Source organism: Arvicola amphibius, chromosome 2, assembly GCF_903992535.2.
Source record: "Arvicola amphibius chromosome 2, mArvAmp1.2, whole genome shotgun sequence".
Classification (NCBI taxonomy): domain Eukaryota; kingdom Metazoa; phylum Chordata; class Mammalia; order Rodentia; family Cricetidae; genus Arvicola; species Arvicola amphibius.
Genome location: NC_052048.2, coordinates 137,137,683 through 137,161,786, shown reverse-complemented (window position 1 = coordinate 137,161,786; position 24,104 = coordinate 137,137,683). Strand labels below are relative to the sequence as shown.

The window sequence follows — 24,104 nt, the reverse complement described above, 5'->3', positions numbered from 1 at the left end:
AGCAGCCTCGACACCAGCATCTCCTGGGAACTTGTCAGAGCTGCAAAATCTGCACCCCGAACCTGCCAGCCCATTAGTCAGTAGGAGGGGAAGGGCTGCAGAAGGGTCTACCAACCAGGTTCTACAGATGTTGCTTTTCCACGCCCAACTTTGTAAACCACTGCTGGTGTCCACTAACACGTGCATAGACTGGGCAGCAGACTCTCTGCTGCACTTCATAGACTTGATTAGCTACAGGAGTTAGTTTACCAGGTGTGGAATAACTTAAAACAGGTGCAGAATAGGAACGGAAGCTTTGTGGCAATGCTGAGCCGTCAGGGGAACTGGTAGGCTTAGTGGGCTTGAGAACAGACCCCAGCCTAGGAAGGGATGAGCATAATTAAGAACACCAACACAGCTTTCAAGGGACTTCATCGTTACACAAACAGTGTTTGTGGTTTGCCCTGTGTGTAAGTGTTCCTGAATTCAAGGCAAACGTAAAGTAGGCTAATGCTTGCCCTTGTTTTCTCTTCCCAGGTCTCTGAACTGCCTGGTGTGGTCCGTGATCTGGCCAACGGCAGCATCACTTGGGCTGATGTGGAGGCCAGGTATCCCCTCTTTGAAGGGCAAGAGACTGGCAAAAAAGAGACAGCAGAGGAATGAGACCAGCTGGCACCGTGTGATGACTGTTCTCATGAATAACCCATCATGTCCACTACACAGGAATTGTGATTGCTTCCATGGACTGTATTTTTCGTCAGTGGCTGCTTGATTTTACCCTTGCAATTAAAGTTAAAGGAGTTCTGAACAAATTTATAATCCATTTGTTATGTTTCCTTTTTTTTTTAAGCAAAGACATTTCTCTTACACATTTATTTGGTCAGGTGTGCTTGTGTTTAACATGGTACATCTTTTAAAATTAAGTTTTATTGGAGTATAATTTATAGACTGCAAATTATTTCAAGTATACAATTTAGTGCTCTTAATGAGTTAAACAGCCACAGCCCAACTTTAGAACATTTATACCCCAAGGAATTCTCATGCCCATTTTTCATAAGCCTCCATTGCCTCCTCAGCTCCCAGCAGGCACTAATCTACATCTGTGAATGAGCAAGTGATGCCCTGTTCCAAAGAGACAGCCGTCTCCAGGCAGCTTGGTGGCTTCTGGGAAAGACCGAGTGTATGGGAAGGTGGTGCTGGCGTAGGGAGGTTTCTACCTACTCTGCAATCTCAGTTCCTAGCTTCCTTGTGAGTCCTGGAAGTCATTGGTTTCTTGAAGCTGGAGGAGCCCCAGCTCAGTTGCCTGGCTCAGTAGTTCCCAGTGTCTTGATCCTGGTTTTGTGGTTTAGTCTTTGTTTTCAAAAGGTTTTGCTACTTGTGCATTTTTGTTTAGAACACTGAGATGTCACGTATCTTTTTAAAGATGTTTGTTTGTTTGTTTGTTTGTTTGTTATGTATGCAATATTCTGTCTGTGTGTATGCCTGCAGGCCAGAAGAGGGCACCAGACCTCATTACAGATGGTTGTGAGCCACCATGTGGTTGCTGGGAATTGAACTCAGGACTTTTGGAAGAGCAGGCAATGCTCTTAACCTCTGAGCCATCTCTCCAGCCCCAAGAGATGTCACGTATTTACCTAAGGAACAAATACGTTTAAGGAAGAAGCAGTTTGTAGAATTAAGGCCTTGTCTGGCTCCCAGCTCTGGCCCATGCAAGTCTAGGACCGCTGGCCTCCGGAGAGTCCCCAGTGTTCTCTCTCCACCCTCGCTGTGATGCTGCAGGTGGCAGGGACTCAGCAAAGATGCTGGGTTATTATTAGTTTTCTGAGCTGGGACTGGAGCTGGTGTTGTATACTGAGCTGTACCCGCAGCTCCAGCCTGCCCTCAGCATTGAAGTCATGAGCAGACCTTGCTGATTTGTCTCCTGTCTGCTTCTGTGAGCTCTTGTTATTACACTAGAATGAACTATACTCCAATGAACTACTCACTCCAGGGATCCCTCTCGCCTCACGGTCTTTATCCTCTAGCATTCTCCCCTCCTTCTTCCCATGTACTTCTGTTTTAGGCAGATTTCACCATAACGAAACAGCCCAGACTGATGAGCTCGTTAATACGGGAAGATATATTAACCGCATCATAGGATTTGCCTCCCTTGCAACATAAAGGGATCCAGCTGAAGCTTTCTTCTCAGTTGAGCTCTAGAGTTACAGTCTGCACATGATCGGCAAGCCCGCCGTTCCCCTGCTCTCCCTCTAGTTGTCGCTGTGCCATCCTCCCCAGAGAAGGTGTGCCTTCTCCAAGAGGATGGAATTCCCCGGTGAGCACCATGGGCAACAGCACAAGTGTGCAGAGAGCTATGTTCTAAGTGAAAAGGCCTTTGCACACTCATTTCTGTTCATACTTAGTGGTGGGTTAAAGTTCACATATTTCCGCCTTGATGCCCTGTAAGTCTATTTTAGGTTTGAAGAAAAATATTTTATTTAAAATCTGTGTATCAAGTGGCAAGCTGTACATAGTTAAATTAGCCTGGCCCAGAAGTCCTCCCTCCCATTGATGAGGTGGCTCAGACTGAGTGCTTCCAGGAAACTTAAAGAACACAGTAGAAGGGTTCTTTACAGCTTAGGTTAGGCTTCAGGACACTAGACCAGGCATGACGTAGAGTTATGTCTAGAGCATGTGCCTGGCTTCTGCAGGAGGAGGGACACCTTAACATTATCTAAAAAACATAGCAAAGCATTGAATATAGAGGGGCATTCCAGAAATGGACTCGCTAGCAAGTTAGAAAAACAGACAGATCTCAATACCATTGGTGTTCCTATTCTCGTTGAGAACAAGGTACAAGGTCACTCAAGCATTTATACCGTTTCATTGGCCAGTGTAATCTCAGTGAGTGAGGCTTCATAAAGCATGCCTGAGGATCGGATGCCCCAGAGAAAATCCCAGTTACCTTTGCTATATTAGTAGCTGTCTGGGATGAACCTATTGTGATCAGATTTCCCTGGTCATGGGTGTAATGGGTGGGGCTAGGGTGCAGCCGTTTTGAAAGCAGTGCTCACCTCATAGCTTGCACCCTCATTGTTGAAAATCTATGTTTCAAGCAGGTGTTTGTGACATTTGGCCCACATGGACATGAAATTGAATTGAAGATTCAGTAAATGAATGAATAATGGGGCTCTGCCTCAAAATCCACCTCCTGTTGCCTAAGCAATAAGTCTTGGTTATGGGGCTTCCTCTAAGCTGTAATCGTGTTAAGAGCATGTGGATGGACTAATGTCTTCTCTGGAAATTAGGATGATGGCTTCAGAGCTTGCCAGTGTTTGCCCGAGATGAGCACCCTGCAGCCCCACCCTCCTACCCACAAGCCCCTTCCCCATGTGGACACGCTAAAGAATGTGTCTTTTTAATTCCATTGCCTCTGGCTGCAGTGCTTAGCCCCTGCTGGGTGTTAAACACCTCAAACTTGAAAAATACTCCCTTCTGAGCCCCACCTCTCCCCACTAGGAAGTTTCTCTAGGGTGGGTTTTGGGTGTCAGTATTTGAGGACATTCTTAGGAGAGCTACTTCACATTACTGTTGTTGCTCTGGGGAACCTTCTTGCATTGGGAAGGAAAGGCTCCTGGCAAGGGTCTTTGGGACTAAACTTTATAAGGACCTTACATCCAGTGAGCTGAGGGGGTGAGATATACAGTGGGGTTTTAGATTTTCTTAGAGCCTCTTGGAGCCTCATCCTTGCTGCGTTGGAATGGTGGACTCAAAGAAGAGTGCTGGAAGGAGATCTGGACCCCAAGCCTCGAGCACAGCAGCTCCCCTTAAGTCTCATGCCTGTTACAGGCTGGGGAAGAGGAGCTCAGCTCTAACACCAGACTTGGCGCTGAAGGGAGTTAGGTCTTAAAACTCAATCACTGACAATTAGCTGTAAAGCAGTTATGCTAACTAAAACAAGTTAGGCTAATTAAAACAGTTTTTGGCTCATCAAAACTCTCTGCTCTGCATCCAAGTGCATTAATTGATAGTGAGATTAAGTAGAATGAAATTGTAGCAGGGCAGGGGCAGACCTTCACTGAAAAGCATTAAAAATGAAGAAATTCGAACCTAAACTTATTATTTGGGGGCCTGCCATTCTGAAGCAAGTTTGCGAACTTATGTGTTCCAGCCACCCGTTCTCAGTAATGACTCTCCTGCCTCAAGAAGACCTTTGACCCATCTGTACCCCAGATACAGAACTAGTTCCCTTCTCACCGCCTCAGCCACCACTCTGTCTCGCTGCCATCAGGTGTGCGCATTGGTGTTTGGGGGAAGAGTTGTGTGAAATTCTTGCCACTTGTGGTCTGTGTCACACCCAGTAGCTAAAGTGGTTCCGTTCTACCTTTAAACTCGGTGACTCTTCGTGTCCCTTTGGGAGGAACACTGCAGACTTCACCCTCCCTAGCCCACCACTGCTCTCCTGCTGGCCCTTTCCTGCTGCCCCAGAACCCCACATCTTTTTTCTGCCATCACCACTACTGGGGTTTTCAACTCACCCAAAGGACCAAAACAATCAAAGGGAGAAGCAATACATGGTAAGTCTGATGCTAAATCACACACCTCAACCTTGGTTAGAATTCAATTTCCCACCCAGCAGAAGGCCCGAAGCCACTAGACAGATTATCAAACTTAGTGGAGACGACTTTTAAGGAAAATGAAATCTCAACCCCTCTGAAATCCCTAGCTGGAGAAACTTCAGCTGATATTATGAACTGTAAACCATCTTTCGGCTGACGTCAAGTACATTATGGGACTAGCAAGCCATTTTTAAAAATCAGCTCAAAATTAGGGCAGTAAATGTAAGAACCTCTGAAATGTGTACTCTGAGAAGAGAAAGTTGTGTGGCCAGTGGAAGCCTCTGAGGCCTGGGGACCCCAGAAGAGGCGGATTATCTGTAACCAGGACTGGCTGCTCAGACCTGGACCAGATGTGGTCCTGCCCACAAGCCCTTGCCAGGTCGGGGAAATGGTCACAGTGCAGTGAGTGTGGCCCTGAGGTGTGCTCTAACCTGGGAAAGTAGAGCCACATGGTGCAGTTGATATTGGCAGGTAACTGGGGGTTTGTGGGTGTCTCCAGAGATGTCCAGGTTCTTGTGGCAAGGAATAACTGGACAGTCGACTTGAGCCCCACCCCCCAAAAATGCCAGGATGCACACCTGGGTTAAAGATTCCACAGGACAGACTGACGGATTAGCCTTAGTGATTGGACAGCTGGATGTTGGAGATCTGAAACCAAATTGCTGTGATCAGTCTTTAGCTCCCTGGGGAGGCATTTATACACAGCGATGAGTCAGAATTATTCTGCCTTCCTGGGCAAAGGATCGTCTGTGAGGATCCATGATGCTGAGGTGTGGATGGGAGCTGAGTCTCTAGGAACCAGAGGGAGGCTTATTGGTTCCCTTCAAAGCTAGTTAAGAGCACAGTTTGTCACTGTGCCATCTTCCCAGCAAGGGTGAAGGGCAATTTTATTTCCAGATAAAGAATCATTAGCTTGTCTCTGCCTGTGCCTACTTGTGGATTTAGCCAGCAGATTCTGAAATGGGACTCAGGACTCTGCCTAGGAAGGTCCCTCTTATTCCAGCACTGTTCCCAAACTGCAGGTGTGAACATGATCTGTAGATCTGACCTTCGCCACTCGTTTATCCCAGCAGTTTGGCGTTAAGTAGGGTGATCATGTAATTTATTGTCCAAACCAGGACATATGTGTAAACCATGTCTGGTTCCATCTTTAGGAGTGGGTGAAGTGCAAACAGCATCTTCTGCCATTGGGAAGTCACGCCCACCAGGATGTCCTCGGTTGAGATCACGATTATGATTGATGGAGACAGGATCTTACTGTGTAACTATGGCCTTGATCTTGCTGTCCACCTGCCTCTTCCTCAAGAGTGCTGAGATTACAGGTTACTACATCCTCAGGAAGGGCTTACACCATTTATTTTGTGGTGTTGGAGATCAGCCTGGGGCCTTAGATATTAGGCAAAGCACTCTACCACTGAGCTACACTTCAGCCTTCTGCTGAAGATTCTATAAGATGTGATAGAAATACTCCCAAGATCTTCATTTCTGTCATTCCTGTGAGATGGAAAAGAGGGGATGCCGTGTTGGGGACTGGGCCTTGGCCCTGATGGGAGGTCAGGGTGGGGATGGAATGGGAAAAAGAGAGTTTTTCCCTTTGCCAATGCTGATTGCTTTTTTTGTGCCCTTGTTCTGTCTTGCTGGCACTGGACTCCCGTGGGCTAGCCCAGCCTTGAGTGGAGCAAATGAGAAGGGATTAAAGGTTCAGTGAGTTCTAGGGACAGTCAGGGACAGCACAGTGCCAGGGATAACCAGCAGGGGCTTCTGTCATACGAGCACTTCGGTGCACATGTCTGGCTGACGCTGGCAGCGAGGCTCTCTCAAAGAGGCTGTTGGTCAGGCCTCACCAGCTGGAGGCAGAGGCCACTGGTGGCTCTGTGATGAGCACCATTCTCCAGCCCTGTGTGGAGGGCCTTACACTGCCTCAGAACCCCTCCCCAACACGCAGGAAACATGGAAGGATCAGTCACCCAAAGGTGGAGACATCGGTCTGTCCCTCCTGCTAATTAGCATCTTTAAGTAATACTAACCCCCACAAGAGAATAAGGGGTGACTTTGGGGGCAGAGTCTAGGGCCTTGGGGGCGATACCAATGGGAAAAGAAATTTACTTGTTAAACAGTTCCCTTCCTGCCCTGCCACCGCTGCCTTCCCTTAGAGGTTTCCAGAGACAGGTCTCACCTTGGCTTTCTATAGCATCCAGGCACACGCACTGGAAATAGGACTCGATACGGCTCCCTTGCCGGTTAACCACGCACAGGGCTCACAGCTGCCAAAGGACACTTACTGCCTTCCGGTTCTGCATTCCCTGAACCTTGAAACACTCCACTCTGGAGAGGCCTGTATCCCCATCTCTGGACGAGTGAATGTCAGGTCAGTTTTCGTACTGCCTCTGCTCCACCAGAGTCCAGTTTCTCCACGATGTGTCCACACCTTCCGCAGGGCCCTGGCGCTCTAGAGGCTTCAGTAGCTTTTCTACCTGGACTCTCGTCACAGCACAGCATCCTGGGAAATGCTGTCCCCATCCCTGACTTCTGCCCCATGTCTGCCTTTATCAAAACCACACCTATATACCAGCTCTTACACCAGCAGGGACTTTCTGACCCCACTTTACGAAGGGACCTCTGGGCTTGGAACCAGACTATGGCTCGGTCTGCAGTCTCATTGTGAGTGGGACCCTTGAATTATGGAGAGAAGTTTCCCACGTGCTCATCTTCTCCAGCTTTACAGGGCAGCATGGGTGGAGTGTTAAACGAGAGCCCGCAGGGTCTGGGCGCTGGAAGCTGTTCCTACAGAGTCCGCTAATGAGGCCTCTTTCCAGGAAGGCCCTCACTGATGGACTGCAAGCTCAGAGGCCCATGACACTAATGAGGACTGGCTGTGCTGTGGGGCAGCTGCTGAGTGAGGTTAACTAGTGGGGACCCAGAGAAATGGCCTAATGGCTCCAGTGGCATTTCATGGGCACCACTCAGCCAGGGCCATGACCAGGAGCTCAGGGAGCAGCGCAATGCAGGGCTGGGGTAGAATCTCTACCCAGCTGGTCTGTAACTTAATGCTTCTCATAGTGCTGGCCTGGGTAGTGCTGCCCCAGCCAGGAGAGAGTGATCCCTCCAGGTAACTCTTACAGGAGAAACAGCAAGTGGTGCTGAGGGAGATGGGTGTTTGAGGATGAGGAGCACTGATTGATGGGTGGCACCGAGGGAAGGAGGTGTTTGAGGAGCACTGGTGGGTGGCACTGAGGGAGGTGAGCATTTGAGGAACACTCATAGGTGGCACTGAGGGAGGTGAGCGTTTGAGGAACACTCATGGGTGGCACTGAGGGAGGTGGGTGTTTGAAGAACACTCATGGGTGGCACCGAGGTTCTGTGGCATCAGCTCTGATCAGTCCCGCTGTCTCTTCTAATCTCGACAATTTTCACATGACCTCTTGGGCCAAGCCATTTATACCTCTTTGTTCTACAAGAGCATCTACAATGCTAATCACTTCAGCCATTTACCTTCCTCTGGCCAGGCAGGAAAACTTTGCGTGTCTGACATCTGTCCCTTGAGAAAGCCAAGCCTAGGCACTCTTGTCACCTACCTCCCCAATGACAAGAGACGCAGAGCCAAAGCCTTCCCCATACCATTCTCCAGGGCATGGCCAAGTGGGAAGCTCCCCTTCCCCAGCCCCCGCCAACACTGTCTGGTCCATGAGGCGGGGAGCAGACACCGAGCACATGCTGACTAGGGCCACAAAGCTCATGGCAGAATGATTTCCAGCTCATTTTTTTTTCAATCAGATATAAAGAGGGCTTAAGAGCATTTTTGGTGACAGATTGCCTTGCAATCTGGGACGTACATCTCAGAAGCAGTACAGGAAGTGAGTGGCCTGGAAGTGAGTGACATGCCCACAGCTTATTTATCTGAAAAACCTTAGCATATGCAGCTGTAGAAAAGGGGAGGGGGGAAGGAAGGAAACTGACGCTGAATTCTGACTCATTCTTGCTGCAAGATGCAACCAAGGATTTCTGAACAATCAAATTTCTATTCTTTTGTTTAAGGTGTGGCTTCAATATACTTTCCATTTTAGGTTTAACAATTACTCATAAAAACTGTCTATAAATGTCAATATCTAGGGCTAGCAAGATGGGTCAGCAGGTTAATGCCCCAAGGCCAGATGACCTGAATTTAATCTGGAGGACCCACATGTTAGAAAGAGAAAGCTGACTCCCCCAAATTTTCCTCTGACAAACAATGGAATACATGCACTCCCCGCAAGGAAATAAGTATAAAAGAAAACCTTTCAATATCTAATGTGGCTTTAATAAATTGTTTATATTTAAAAATAAGTATGTTTCTATAATCCTAGCACTCAGAATGCTGAGGCAGAATTGTAAATTCAAGGTGAGCCTGAATTACTCAGCAAGTCTGAGTCCAGCCTGAGCTAAATAGTGAGGCCTTGTCCAACAAATCCAGAAAAATAAAAAAGTTGTGATAGCCCAATCTAGAGAACCCTAAAAAAATCCCAAGAGTCAGGCAGAGAAATTCTATACGGGCCAAAAAGTGTCTCTGAAAATAAAATCTTCTAGGGATAGTGGGATGAAGGCAGGGGCTAGGAAAAAGGGGGCAACAGAAACCACCTGCTGACAAAGGGTTTTCTCTTTCCTTCCTTCCTTCCTTCCTTCCTTCCTTCCTTCCTTCCTTCCTTTTTTTCTTTCTTTCTTTCTTTTTGGTTTTTTGAGACAGGGTTTTGCTGTAGCTTTGGAGCCTGTCCTGGAACTAGCTCTTGTAGACCAGGCTGGCCTTGAACTCACGGAGATCTGCCTGCCTCTGCCTCCCAAGTGCTGGGATTAAAGGCATGTACCTGGCTTAACAAAGTGTTTGAAGACAGGTGACAATGGCCCTGGAAGCATGCACTATCTAGGTATGTTTTGGTGTGCTTTAAGGTGCTGTGATAGTTTTCTTATAAAATTCAGATATTTACCAAAATGTCAGAAATCTCATCTTTCCATGCTTTAAATGTATTCAATGCCAAACTAAATATGCATAAAAGTGGATAAGTTTTCAAAGTTTATTTTTGTAGGGTACTTAAACAGGGGTTCTTTTCAAGCCTATAGTTTGTTGGCTTCTCCTTCCTCTTCTGCTGCGGGGGCGAGGGGAGCAAAGGAATGGAGGTGGAGCCTGAAGCCAAGCTCTGTTTCCTCTTGTTTGTGGCCCATGAAGGGCCTTGCCTCCCCTCCCTCCCAGTACTAGAATCTTAGTCCCTGACACAGGCGGGCTTTGCATTGGGGATGGGGCAGATGTCATCCTCAGGGATAATAAAAGGTCCGGCCCTTTGAACCCGAAGACTCCAAACCCCCACAGGCCAGAGGAAGGCCTGCTTGGGTCCAGGCCATCATCTCTAAGGAGAGGGACGTGGCTCTGGCCTGCAGACGTTCTGCCCTCATCCTCAGCCCACTTCATCTCTCCAGTGTCCAGCTGCTCGACTTGAAGTTTGACACCCCCACAGGTACCTGGCTGATGTCACAAACAGCGATTTCCGCAGCAGAGACTGAAGCAGTCTGAGGAGAGATGCTCGGATTTGGGTGAGCCTTACTGACTCCCTCTGGTTCTGGTGTCCTCTTTTGTCTAGCATTGTGTGTCTGATTGGCCTGAGAGTGTGGCTTTCTGTCTGTCTCATCTCCAGATCCCCAGACTGAGCCCAGGCTGAACAGGGGTTTCCCAGGGAGGACAGCAGACTGGGAGCGAGCGTTCTCCTAGAGACACAGGGGCAGGAGGACTGGGAAAGGAACGGAGCTGCAGCTTGGCGAGTGGTTGCTTCTGAGGAGGGGGGCTTCTCTGCTAGACAGTCTCTGCGATGAAGCCAGATGAGTTAATTCTTGTCTCCCCCACCTTCAGAGGGCACCCTCAAGGGAGGGCACCCCAAGCGTGGAACCAGAAAGCAAGAAGCAGACCCAACTGTAGGTGCTGAGGGTGGTCCAAGTAACTGGGTGACTTGGCCAGCCCTTGCCTGCTCTGCACCTCGGTTTTTTTCCTATATAAATGGTGCTACAGTGAGGATCCACAGGAGAGGCCAGGTGTGCAAAGACATGATGACGTGAGAGCCACTCTTTTCCGGGGGCCTGCCATGTCCCTCTGCTCCCTCTTGCTTGTAGACTTGTGGCTGCACTGGGCCCTGGCCCTTCAGAGCCCCCTTCCATAGCTTTCCTTTCCTTCCAGACTGGAGAGCTGATCTCTCCCCTCCTTCTCCTGCATGCCAAGGGCCAGTGTAGCAAGGAGGACCCAGGGGAAGGCCGTAGAGGATGGGGAAGCGGCCTCAGTGGTGCAGTGACGACAGAGGGTCACACAGCTGCTGTCTGCTTGATGCTGTGGAAGCTGACCCTGCTGGGGGATGTGGGGAAGGACATAGCGCGGGCCACAGGCACTCGGAGGGAGTGATGGTCCTGCCAGCGGTGCCATCTCTTCCTCAGGGCTGAGCGCACCTGCGGGAAGGGCGAGGCTCAGTCACCTGCTGGGCCAAGCCTCTGCCAGTCCCCCAGCTCCACCCCAAGAGCCATTAAAGGAGTCTGGGATGGCCCTCGGCCTGCCACCCTCACTCCAAGAAGCTGATGAGGTCCCAAACTGAGGTCCTCCCCTGAACACCTTTGCCTGCCCTGCAGTTTCTTACAGGGATCCAGTCTACCTCTCCTGGAGAGGCCATCGGCCTGCTTGAGGTTCCAGTTTTCTGTGGCGGCCACCCCTGCCACCATGACTTAGGCCTCTCTAGCTTTGTAAATCAGCCCCTCAGCTCAGCTCAGCTCAGCCCTGCTGGAGCAGGTATCAGGCCTAGCTAGCTTCCTCCTCATTAGGAAAGGCCTCTCCTTGTCCCCTCTGCAGTCCACCCTTCCCTACCATTGTCTAAGGGGACGCTCCTGGCTCGTTCTCTACACCTGACTCCCTTCTGTTTGTATTGTAATGGCAAACATCAGCTTCTTCCTGAGTGTGCGTGTGCGTGTGCGTGTGCGTGTGCGTGTGCGTGCGTGTGTGCGTGTGTGTGTGTGTGTGTGTATGTTTCCAATGAGCACTATGGTGTATGTATGGAGGTCAGCTTTCATTCAGGAGTTGATTCTTTCTTCCGCCATGTGAGTTTCAGGGGTTGAACTCAGGTCGTTGGGTTTGGCACCCAAATGCCTTTATTAACTGAACCATTTCACCAGCCCCAGACGGTTTCTTTTCTGCTGAGTTGGTAAAGAACTGTTTGAATGACATTTTTTTTTTTTTTTTTTATTTCTGGAACCTTCCTTCTGTCATCCCCTCTGTGTGGTTTCCACAGGCCCTGATATCCGGGCACCTTGCTCCCTGGCTCAGAGGGCATGCACAGGGTGCTGACATGTTACTTCTGGCTGTGTAGTGAGCTACACTGATTCCGCAGAAGTTCTATATGCCCAAAGCTGAGTGCTTTCTCAGCTCTCCCACTGCCCGGAGCTGAGCAAAGCCAGCGATGGCTCTGCAGCTGAGCAGCTTGACCAGATCACAAGTGAGTGCAGTGTAAAGGCCCGAGCCCCTAGACTATAAGGGAGGCCCGTCTCCTACCTCTCCATTGAAGAAGCAATAGAAGACAGACACAAAGAAACCCTAGAAAGGAAGGAAAGACGTCAGACATCAGCTGGGGAGTCATTCCCACTGGGGAGTCATTCCTGCTGGAGGTGTGGGAGAACACAGAATGGCTGGAGGCACATCTCCCAGGATTTAGGGCTCAGGGGTGGGTGGGACCTCCAAAGCTTTGGGCCCAGATAAGGGATGCAGTTACAACAGGGTCTGCTCTGAGTGCCTGTGGTTTCCAGCCTGGCCTCAGCACCCCGAGCTCATCCTAGGTATTCTCAGAAGTGTTAACAAAACTGAGTGCTGGGATGGGGGTGGTGTGTGACATGACCAGGGCAACCTTGTCAGCATCTGAGGCCCAGTGGGGCTCCACGCGTGCCAGCACTTGGGTTCCAGTGCTCATATAACTGATCCTAGTGCGCAGGCCCACTCTGAGCATCCAGAGCTGGGAAGTGTCCTGCCGCTGGGGCGCCTACCTGGAAAGACTGCAGGAAAGAGTTGAAATAGATGAACACAATCTGTGACAGGTCGTCCTCCCCAGGGTTGACAAAGAAGAGCATGTAGGTGATGCCCAGCAGGGGGAGGAGGACCAGGGTGGCCTTCACTGCCTTCCTGCATGGGGAAGCAAGAGGGCAACGACAAACTTGAGTTCACCTACTGTAGGCAGCACTCACTCAGGTGGGAAGAGGGGCGGCCCTGCCTGGCTTCTGGGAGCTGGAGCAAACTCTGGGGATGAGGACTTCCAGGGCTCTGATGAGAGAGCCTTCTTGCCTCTTTGCTGCCTGCCAGGGCTCTAGGCATTCCCATACCTGTACTGGATTGTCTCGGATGTGGTTGAGGCTCGTAATTTTGTCATCAGGATCCTGACGATGTTGAAGAGGAATATAAAATTGATCTGGAAGAAAGCAGAGAGGGACAAGGGGAGGTCTGTGGGGGTGACTCAGAAGCAAACCTCCTCCCCGAATCCCTGACATCTGCCCCCTGACACATGCCCCAGCACCAGGCACCTGCTATGACTGCCCAACTTCTGCTCTTCCCTACCCTGGGCAGGAGGCATCCATTGACCCCAGGTCCCGATCTCCACCAGTGGCCCAGGCAGTTTGTAAAAGCAGTGGGTGGGAGAAGTGACCACTTCTCCGGGGTCACTTCTGAGAGCCTCAATCCTTGCCCTCCTGAGACTACACAGATCTCGGATCCACCTGTCTTCTCTCGGCCACAGGGTCCCTACTTATTGATGGAAGATCTCAGAGGCCCTCAAACTGTCACCAGCTCTAGGTTGGTCAAAGGTCCTTTCAGCTCAGCCCTGGGGGGAGAGGCGCACAGTCCAGGTGGAGTGGTTAATCTCTACCCTGGCTCCTAGGCGCCCTAAGCCTTCAGACACAGGCACGGAAGATGAATGGGCTCTGGGAAGGGACTAATTTATCTTCATTAGTGCTTTCCCTTAATATCAAAGACACGCCCACCTCTCACTGCCATGGGTCTGCTGGCTCCTGACTCAGCTTCGTGCTGTGTGGGTCTCTGTGGATCCCCAGGGTCTCTTGGTCTCTGAGGGACTCTTAAGGGTCAGTAAGTTGGTCAGCTGGTCCCCGAGCTGTGCTGTCGCTCTCTGTGTGTCGCCCTGTATGCGTGTCCCCCATGTGCTTGTCTCAGAGTGGGTCTTGTGCGACCATGCATGTGTGTCTATCTGGGAACACCGTGTGCCTGCATTTCTCTTCATGTACTGCCAAGCACAAGCAAACAGGAATGGGAGTGTGTACAAGCCTGCTGGCACTCCTTCCTCAGAAAATGTTCACAGGCTGGGAGGCATGTAATTAGTCTAGGGATGTCTGCTGGCCCATATGTGTGGAGACACAAACATGCCCCCCACTCCAGTCTCTGTCTAAAAAAAATCCATTGCTTCTACAAATGGAGGCAGCCCTTCTAATCCTCCTATATGATAGATTCCAGGCAGGCAGTGAGGGGCATGGTCAGCCTTGCTGCCCCTGTCTCCCAAACTGTAGAGGGACAGGAGGATTCGAACTCTCGCCTCCCTGTCGCCTCTTCCATGTATATACAGTATACAGTCTAGTGAGCCCACAGCTGAGGGGGAAGCCTTCCAAGAGGCTGTGCACGGCCTGCTGCCTGCTTTCTCTAAAGGCTCACCTATCCTGAAATAATCCTTGGTCTTTTTCCAGTTCTTTCTGACTTCTCTGAGAGCAGAGACTATTGGAATAAAAAGATATTCAAATTTCTATATCATTTTCTTGCATTAAATATCTAGTTTAGTAATTAGTTCATTCAATTATCTACCTAATGTTTCATCTATCTGTTAATTTACCATTCATCCATTTATCCATCCATCCTCCCACAAAATACTTCATCCAATTGTCCACCATTGTTTTTGCCCATCCATCCATCCATCCATCCATCCATCCATCCATCCATCCATCCATCCACCTACCCATTGATCCATCCATCCATCCATCCATCCATCCATCCATCCATCCATCCATCCACCTACCCATCCATCCATCTACCCATCCACCCATCCACCCACCCACCCACCTAACCATCCATCCATCCATCCACCTACCCATCCATCCATCTACCCATCCACCCATCCACCCACCCACCCACCTAACCATCCATCCATCCATCCATCCATCCATCCATCCACTCACCCATGCATCCAGAGGTCACCAAGCAGCCCTTGGCTATAGGACCTTGTTCTCTGTGGTGAGCAGGGAAGGAAAGGTGACTGATACTGAGCATCTAGGAGACCTGGTCTTCTCCTTTGACTAATAGGCTACCCCCACCTGGATTTCCGCCCCCAGGAAGCTACTCTTTTTTTCCAGTTTATTTCCCAGGCTCCCCCTTTATGGTGTCTACATCAGACACCTTCCTTCCTCTCTAGGGAGCCCGCTGACCACTCCAGCCCACACAGACCTCTTCAGGACTCCACCTTAGACACTACCCTGCATTCCAAAGCAAAACATACCACCTCCTCCACGAGCCATTGTACTCAGACTTTGTCCAACCTGGCTCTTAGTTGTATTTAACCATTCTTGCACTCAACCAATCATCTTGCCATGCCAGCCTCTGTGCTGGGTACCAGTGAAAGGCATGTGGACAGGCAGACACAGCACCTTCTCCCAGAGAGCTATGGCCTAGTTGCAGATGGGGAGGAACTGCAGTTTTCCTACAGACTCACTCAAAAAGGTCTGGATAAACGGCAAGACAGTAAGCTGAGAACCAATGACAGCATTAGCTGTGAAAGCAGGAGCTACCAGGCAGAGACCAGGCCAGGAGAGAGGGGTCTTGGGTGGAGGAGCCAGCCCCTGATGGTGGCCAATGTAATGCTGCTAGGGGGAGTCAAGCCAAGCTCCAGGAGGGAGAAGCACCCGAAAGCCCACGCAGGAAAATCCATCTCCTCCAACAGCTCCCTTGCAGCCTGGAATGTTCTTAAGTTAGAGCACATGGCTGGAGTTTCAGGGGCTGGAGCGGCACAGGTGAGGCTAGCCCTTGAAGAAGCTTCCCCTGAGCAGTCTCATCTTTCCACACTCCTAGCATTGGTGGCTCAGCACCATGGACACTTGCATTCCATCTGCTTCTCAGGAGGCTCAGCGGAGGAGGTGGGTGCTAGGCCTTGAGGGGCTTGAGCCTGGAACGTGGTGGTCGCTATCAAAAATCTTGTCTTGTCTCCCACAGAGCATCTCAGTCTCTACACTCCTGTAACAGGACCGGCCGCGGGAGGCCTATGCATGCCTAGGGCCCAACAATGAAGATCTAGTGTTCACACTGTTCCAGGCATAGTCACAAACACTACACAGCTATTCCGCAAGCTCCAGGCTCTTTTATAGGCAGGCCCCACCACCAGCCATGCTTTACGGATACCCAGGGTGCCATAGAATGTTTTGTCAAGCCATAGACTGCAGCCCTGGCTTCAGAACCCCTTTCTCCCAGCCTTTCCACATGCTTCTGCTACAGGGAAACGTAGGCAGAAAGCAACTGTCTATTCTCTCATGCTCAGCAGCTCAGTTGCCCTCCCCACTGGAGGTCTGTCCTAGAGAGGGTGTGAGTACTCCGGGACCTGCTGAGAAACAGTCCAGAGAGCCAGCATATATCTGAGTCCCCTAGATGTATGCTGCACCCATGCATTATAGTGGGAGAGCATGGGACCAAGAGGGCAGAGACTCAGGGGCTACAGCCACTACTTATCCCACAGTGCACATGGCACAGCCCTGCCTGCCACTGTAATTCAAGGCAGAGAAAGTACAAAGCCAGATCACTGCTCTGCACCCCCAGAGCTCCCAAGCCTGCTGGAGGGGAAGTACTTAGTACCGCATGCTGCTTGCTCACGGGAGCTGCGTTCTTGCCAGATCCTCACTGAGAGGGAGGCAGGGGATGATGTGGGAGGTAGGGGAGAAGACAACAGAACAGGTGACTTGGTTCATCTCTTTGTGGTCTTCAGATTTGCCTCTTGCCGTCTTTAAGCTGGCCGCCTTAGGCCTAGGGGACATCTCTATTCTGCCCTAGCCTGGTTCTGAGCAGGCCTCTCCAGGCTTTTTGTATTTGCCTCCTCCTTTTGGCTCTCACCCATCTTGCAGCTCCCTACACCACACCTACTTCAGGATCACAACTGTCTGCTCTTCATGGGTCTGTACAGCGTAGGAGCCCCGCAAGATGGACTCGGTTAGCAGCTACAGCCCCTGGGAGATTGGTCCCCACTAGATGCATTACTACATGCACAGAGCTGATTAGCACAGGGAGGAAGTTCTGATAGCACAGGTCCCCTACCAGCAGCTGTGCACACCCAACTTTACACTCAGGACCCCAGATGTGCAGAGTCAAGGCCCCTGGGTGTTGCTATGTGTGCATGTTGCTGGAGCAGACTGGGGCCTCGGGCATCAGCATTGGAAACAGGTTTGGTCAAGGACTGTAAAGATGCTGTAGGGATACTGAAAGTACTTTGGGGAGGCATGAAGAGTAAGGAGCCACCATCCATGACCTGCAAAGGCCAGCATCAGTCAGTCAGACCTTAAGTGTCACCTGCTTTAGATGTCTAGCCTGTGTCCTTTGGGCTCAAGAGCACTTGCAAGGGGCAGTGCTGAGTCTGAGGCTTTTTCTAGTCTCACAGGGCTAGTTCATCATGCAAACAGGGTAAACTGAATGTGTGCAGAGTCAGCAGTCCTGAGCCAGCCTCGAGGGCAGATAGGTGGGACAGCCTCCCCACCTTCAAAGGGACATGCCTAGGACCTTTGTACGGAGCTCTTCCAAGGTGCCAGGTTGAGAGCAAAGCTGTTTGTCTTGGTGGCACCCTTGACCTTGCTTCCTTCTGCTGTTATCACCCAATCACCCACTGCACGTCCTAAGAGGATCTCTAGTGAACTCCTGGCAGCAAGTGTGGGTCTCCAGGTTCAAATTCCCCGTGTCTTCGTGGCCTCAGGAAAATCACTAACCACAGATTCTGCTTCCTCAGCTGTCCAACACAGATGACCACAGCACTATTGGCTCAGGGTGACCATCACACTGAAAAGGCCATGGGTCGGTTGTAAAGAGTGAGCATCCTTTTCCCACAACAGCCACTAGGCAGTGGTCAGGCAACTCACAGACTACGCCACCAGATCATATTCACAGAACCCAGAAATGACCCAGTAAATGACGGCAAGCCTCTAGAGAAGAGGCGAGGCAGACTGGCCGAGCAGGCAGGGTGGTGAAGCAGAGGGCAGGTCCCTGGGTTTCAGCTCCATTAGCTGTGCCTGTAACCTTGGGTTCGTCTCTGCAATGGGGAGCACCATCTTCCCTATGTAGCAGAAGTGTGAGGATTGGAAGTGCTGGGAACAGAACCTGTAGAAGGGCTCAACCCAGGCCCTGGAAGCCTCTGCTAGTATATAACTACCTGGCTCCAAAGGAAGGGTATATGCAGCAGGAGACGTGGACAGACTTGGGCAGTAGGGAACCAGACTCCAAACGCCCCCTCCTTCCTTCTTTATGGTCCCCTCACTACCTGAACAACAGCGTTAGGCAGGAGCTCATTCCCAAGCTTTTGGTTCCCGTCCAGACCAGCCTCCTTGGCTGGGTCCCAGGTTTCTCAAAAGCCCCATCCCTTCACATGAGCTCCTGGCAGCTGGCTGGGAGGTTTTTGTTCACACTGAGGGGTGAGTGAGTCACTGCAGCTGCCAGTCCAAGGACAATCCTTCCTTCCCAGCTGACAAAGACCAGCCTCTGCCTCTTCAGTGAGTGGCGCCCTGAAGGTGGGTGGAAGACCTTTCCAGTCAGCTTCGGCTGATGTCCATCAAGGACACTCCAAAGATGGGGTCCAATGACTCCAACCGTCACAGGAAGGAGAGAGTCAGGAAAAGGAAGAGATAAATGGTACTTGTCGCCATGGTAGACAAAGGTAGGCCCTGCTAGGCACCTGCTGTGTGCAAGAGAAGGGCATCCTGTGAGTTTGCCAGAAGGCGCCATGACCCTTTTAAGAGAGCTGGTATACACAGAAGCCTGAAATAAATCTTATGTAAATGCCAATTTCTTGTGGGGCTTTTTTTGTATATATATCTTTTAATGTATGATATATAATGGACTCTCTTCCCCCCTAGAATGCAGCCCCTACTTAAACTCTATCTTAATTAAAGCTTGTTGTGCATTAAAGACGTGGTGGCAATTATATCCTAGATGCGAATACGCTCAGCAAAGGGCGGGGAGCTGGCCTAGGAACAATCGCTCATTATGCTGCATTCTGGAACATGCTGCCACCCCGAGGGCGGTGGGCAGGACCCTAGAGGGTGTTCCTGGGGGCCGAGGAACTCGGTGCTATGCTGAACCCACCTTTCGCTGGTACCAGCTGCTTGCCTACCTTCCCAAAACAACAGTGTACCTGGCAAGAAGGTTGCAATCCCGAAAGACACGAGAGTACCGACCAGTCGGACCATTTCTCCACCCAGAGAAAACCATGTGCGGGTGGCCCCCAACAGAACCCATGGGAGAATCAGTGGGATGGAAGCTGGGTGCCTTGTGCAGGGCACGGGAGCAGTACAGGGTGCTGCCCAGGCCAGGGCTTTGTCTGTGTCTCTGCCTGGGTGGACCTCCGGCTATGCTCCTAGTGCCCCAACCCTTCAATCCCCCGAGGACGTACCAGGAGCACGAGGATGATGGGGCCCTGGTAGATGTAGTCCACCAAGTCACCAGGTTCCTTGCCAAACCAGCACCTGCAAAGACAGGGCAGCTGAGGTGGCCTGCTGGGCGATGCCCAGAGGGCCATTCTCAATTCAGAGCTAGGCCCCTCTGGAGGGACCCTTCCTGAGCCCAACCTCCAGGGAAGTTCTTGGTAGACGCTGCCCTCACAAGGCCATTCCCTGTCTTTTATTGTATCTGGTGGGACTGTGGCTGACCTCCCGGGGCCAGTCTCATGGTTTGCCTGTGGCCTCCTCTGCAGTCCCTTACTCTGCTGCAGGACTGGGAATGCAGCAGGTACAGGAACCAAGGAAGAGCTGAGCTCTCCTCCACTGGTCTAGGGCCGAGCTGTCCCGTCCCACCTGTTGTTTATAGAACGCAGATGCCAGAAACTCATGGCACAAAGCTGCAGGTGTCCAAGTGGGGTCTTCTCTAGCCCTGGGCTTCTTACTCTCAGTGAAAGCAGCCTACTGCCTGGTCAGGCTCCCTGACTGCTGGAAATGCTTTGGGACCCAGAACAAAGGCTAGGCTAAGTTCCTGACTCTGCCAGTAAGTACCGACCTTTAGAGGTCACCTGGTATAAGGCAGTCTCGGACAGCCATCTCCGAGCACCTCGAATTTCTGTTCTCTGTTTGAACAGCCCCTCTGAGAGAAAACTTATTACCTACAAAGGCAGCCCCCCACTTTCTGAGCAGCGTTTGTCTTTATGAGCCTTTCCTAGCGCTAGGGTCCTTAAATGGGATCCTAGTCTTGTTCCACATCCTAAATGCCACTTGCCCCCTCTTGCCCCTGTGATCTCATGGGAGCTGCTGTCATCTGGGCTGTGGTCCCGTGTCTCAGCCTCCGATGCAAGGATGGCCGAACTGAATTCCACAGAGCCACTGTGCAAGCCTGGTGTGTGCGGACTCACGGGGGTGGACCTATTTCTTTCTGCCTGAGGACCGCGAAGGAGAGTCTGCTCAGGTAAGGGTTGCGATTCCACCCCTCCCAGGGCTGGACCAGAGTCAAGGCTGACTGCACTATCGTAACTGAAAACCCCCATGCTGGCCTGTCCCACTTACTGTTCATTCTCATAGTAGAGTTTGCCGAGCGCCCAGGCGATGATGATAGGGCAGGGTATGCCTGAAAGGAGAGACACGGGCTGCACAGGGCGGACAGATGCATAAACACCCTCCTCTATCAAGGCAGGAGATCACAAGGGGCTTGGGGTTATGTGTTTGGTCTTCTAACTACAGGCCACCGGTGACACTATGGTGCCTGTCTCGGTCCTGCCCCAACTCTCAGCCATTCTTTCCAAGCAGAGGAAGGCTTTCTGGAATGCCCTCTGGAGGGTTTGGGGGCAGAATGGAGAAAGCAGATACATCCCGAGGGGAAGCGTGGGTGTGGCGGGCAGAGCTGTACCGGGGCATGGGTCAGGACGGCATAGGGTAATGACAGGAGCGGCGGGAGTAGCAAGGCAGGCTGGTTCGAGTCCTCGGTCTCAAGGCAAAGGGGGAAGTTGTATCAGCAGTGCCCCTTTCCCCAGGAGGCCCTCCTGCCCAGGGACCCTCACACCATCCAATGAAGAGGAAGAGCCACTTGCGCAGGTGCTCCGTGGAGTACGTCATGACGATGGCAGTGTGCAGGTAGCAGCCCTCAACAAACATCCAGAAGAAGTTGGTGACCACGAAGTAGTTAAAGATGGTGGTGATGCAGCGGCACCAGACCTGTGGGGGGGCGGGGTGGTGAGAGCTGCTGGTCCCACAGAGAGGCAAGGGACCTCCAACGTTGGGGCTCACAGGCAGGGTTCCAAATAATATCAACTCTCAGTGGGGAAGCTCAGTCTCCCACCCTCATTTCTGGGCAGCTCTTCTCCCAGGTCCCCCTCTTGGCCTCTTCTCCTCCCCCAACTCTTCAGACTCTTTTTGCTTATGTGCTATAGGGGACAGAACCCAGGTCTCCCTCCTGCTTGGTAAGCATTCTGAGCTACAGTCCTACCCTTTTAAGACGTTTGAAAATACTTGTATTTTGTATCAGTGTCTCATGAAATTATCCAGGCTGGCTGGGAACTCACTATGTGTCCCAGAGAGGCCTTAAATTTATAAAACTCTTTCTCAGTTTCCCAAGTAGCTGAGATTACAGGCCGATATCACCATGCCCAATGTCTCTTTTCAGTCTGGAAAGGGAGACTGGTTGGCTTCCTGCAATCAGAGCTGGGTCAGAACAGCCTTGTTTTCAATGTTCACGTCACTTCGGCTACACAGTTAGTCTAATTGGGTCCAATTAGGAATAGACTTTGAACTTTCCCTTAAAAAGAAAGAAAACAAGCCTAGCAACGGTGGCGCACACCTTTAATCCTGGCACTTGGGAGGCAGCGGCAGGTGGATCTCTGTGTTTGTGGCCAGCCCGATCTACAGGACCACCAGAGCTACACAGAGAAATCCTGTCTTGAAGAACCAAAACAAACAAAACCAAAAATTAAAAAGAATGTGCAGGAAACAAGTCCTCAGAACAAGAGTAGTAGGGACCTTGGCCGCTGAGGTATTAGGTTGGCTCATGGGGGCGGGGGCAGTGCAAGGTCTTGCTAGTTTTGAGGCCTATACCAAGCTAGCACTTCTCTGATCCTCGAGGCAATCACCTTCCCAGTGGTGAGGAGAAAGGAAGGCACTGAGACACGAGTGGGAGCCGTGGTCAGGGCTGCCATTGTGTGGCCTCTCAGCAGGGCAGCGTCCGTCCCAGTTCCTCTGAATGAGGAGACGCCCCTGAGAGCTATTTCATGGATGTAGGGAGGATGGGCACTGGCCCAGACTCACACAGTGGGCCCCTCTGAGCCAGGGTCCAAGCCCGGGTTCCCATTGCTGTGGCTTTCTTTATCACAGGGCTCTCTTATGGCCAACATGAGCAAGTGAAGAATGTAGGTGCAGCAGCTGGCTGGGTGAGGGGAGCCCTGGGCAGCCTACTTCCTCCCTGCGTGGCCAGCCACCTGACTCCTGGGTACCGCTCCTAGGCTGAGGTGCCTGCTGACCCATGGCTCTATCCTATAACCCCAGCACTAATCCTGGGTTCATGTAGCTGCTGGCTCCTTTGTTCTCGAGAGTGTTATTGGGTGGTAGACTATGAACCCCAAACAGTAAAGCTGCCCTTTTTTGCAGGTGAAGTGCAGTCTCATTAGTGACAACCAGCACTGGGCCTGGACCATACCTGACACCTCACGACACTGGCCTGGCTCTGAGGGCCCTGAGGCAGACTTCAGGCCAGGCAGAGTTCAGGATCAAACTAGAGTGAGTGTGTGTGTGTGTGTGTGTGTGTGTGTGTGTGTGTGTGTATACACGCGCGCGCGCATGTGCATGCGTGTGCGTGCGTGCATGTGTATTTTCAGGATCAGGCCAGCCAAAACATGTACTGAGATATGCCAAAGACTGGGGTTGGCCCTCTTTCAGTCTACAGTTTTACAGTGACTTGGACACTATGAAGTAACAGTTGACACAAATCCTAATTGGGACCACGGTGTGGAGGTACCATACCAATGTGCAACCTTCACCTTTTTGGGCTTCAATTTCCATGTCTGTGGAAGGGGAATCAATCTTTCCAGCCCTATGTTAGAAGTTAGTAGCATCTCCTTTTCCTCTAAGGTACCTGGACATGCAAGATGGGTAAGGGCAGCAGGTAGGGGCAGGGAATCGGAGATGGTTTTAGCTGGGAGCAAGCCCCAAGGCTTGGCCCATGGTGGGTCACTACGTGAGATAGACTATCAGGCAGCAAGACAGGCATCCCCAAGTCTGTGGCTCCCGGCAGTGACCTCATTGCCTTCGTGAACTTCGTGGTCAATGAGCTGCAGCAGGAACCACGTGACGTTCCTCAGGATGAAGGTGGTGATGAGGTTCCAGTGGATCACATTCCGCAGGCAGCGAATGCTCCTGTGGAGGCCCAGGTCAGGGTCAGCCAGTCTGGCTGGGGATTGGGCTGGGGGTCAGCAGGGTAAGGACCCCCTGTGAAAGACTTAGGATGAGATGGGTCTGTGCCAGAGCCCAAATCCCCCCTGGTGGTCATAGCTGGGCCTGTTCTCCACCCTTCAGGCGGCTCCAGCACCTGGCTTAGCCCATCTCTGTCCATTCTTCCCGGGCCCCAGAATGGAGGAGACAGTGAGGTACTGGAGGGTTGGCTCATGGGGTGCGGAGCTGCAGAGGAGAAAGCGGGGTGGAGATGGACTCACCGCAGGAACAGGAAGAGCAGGAAAGCAGCCACTAGGGCCACCACGGAAACACAGTGGCCTAGGTAGTTGACAATGAGGGCGATTCGGTAATGCAGGTCGTACTTCCTCTGCTGGACAGACAGACGGGCATGGGAAGACAGAAACATGACCATGTGGGAGTAGGGCTGGCGCTCCAGTCATTTAGGTCCTGATCTTGTGACAACAGAGGCCCTAAGTACCTCCTCCAATCCCAGCTCTTCCCCTTTTTGGCCTGGTGGCTCTGTTATTATGAATGGCCAAAACCCGGAGGTGCAGACCTGTAACCCAGTTACTTGGGAGGTTGAGTTAAGAAGACCTACCTGGTCCCTGATGCCTCAAAATAAGACAGAAGCTGGAGCTGAGGATCAATGGTAGAGAGCTTGTCCTGGGCTCAGTCCTCAGCAACACCCACCCACATCCACAGAAGCTGTGGTCAGGCCTCCCAACATGAATTTTTAAGAGCATATTTGGACATGGTCTCTTTTTTGTTGTTGTTGTTTTGAGATAGGGTTTCTCTGTGTAACAGCTCTGGCTATCCTGGAACTCTTTTGTTGGCCTCAAACTCACAGAGATCTGTCTGCCTCAAAGGCGTGTACCACCACTGCCCAGC

At 51.4% G+C, this 24,104-nt stretch overlaps 2 protein-coding genes across 5 annotated transcripts in view; one reads left to right on the top strand and one right to left on the bottom strand.

Annotated features, from left to right (window-relative positions):
• The window catches only part of Gars1 (glycyl-tRNA synthetase 1), a 39,325-nt gene extending 38,527 nt beyond the window's left edge, over positions 1-798 (top strand). The window contains exon 17 of the mRNA XM_038319671.1: positions 517-798. Coding sequence (XP_038175599.1) covers positions 517-642 — 126 coding nt within the window. The 3' untranslated portion in view covers positions 643-798. The remainder of the gene's footprint in view (positions 1-516) is intronic.
• Positions 799-10,892: 10,094 nt separating this feature from the next.
• Positions 10,893-24,104, bottom strand: part of Crhr2 (corticotropin releasing hormone receptor 2) — a 41,544-nt gene continuing 28,332 nt past the window's right edge. For 2 of the 4 annotated variants that reach the window (XM_038319762.1, XM_038319764.1), the window contains 9 exons: positions 23,477-23,586; positions 23,063-23,180; positions 20,837-20,990; positions 20,346-20,406; positions 19,247-19,319; positions 12,942-13,027; positions 12,609-12,744; positions 12,124-12,165; positions 10,893-11,033 (listed from right to left, as the gene is read on the bottom strand). In XM_038319762.1, coding sequence (XP_038175690.1) covers positions 10,893-11,033; positions 12,124-12,165; positions 12,609-12,744; positions 12,942-13,027; positions 19,247-19,319; positions 20,346-20,406; positions 20,837-20,990; positions 23,063-23,180; positions 23,477-23,586 — 921 coding nt within the window. The remainder of the gene's footprint in view (positions 11,034-12,123; positions 12,166-12,608; positions 12,745-12,941; positions 13,028-19,246; positions 19,320-20,345; positions 20,407-20,836; positions 20,991-23,062; positions 23,181-23,476; positions 23,587-24,104) is intronic. The other 2 variants (XM_038319763.1, XM_038319766.1) reach the window with 1 other exon arrangement.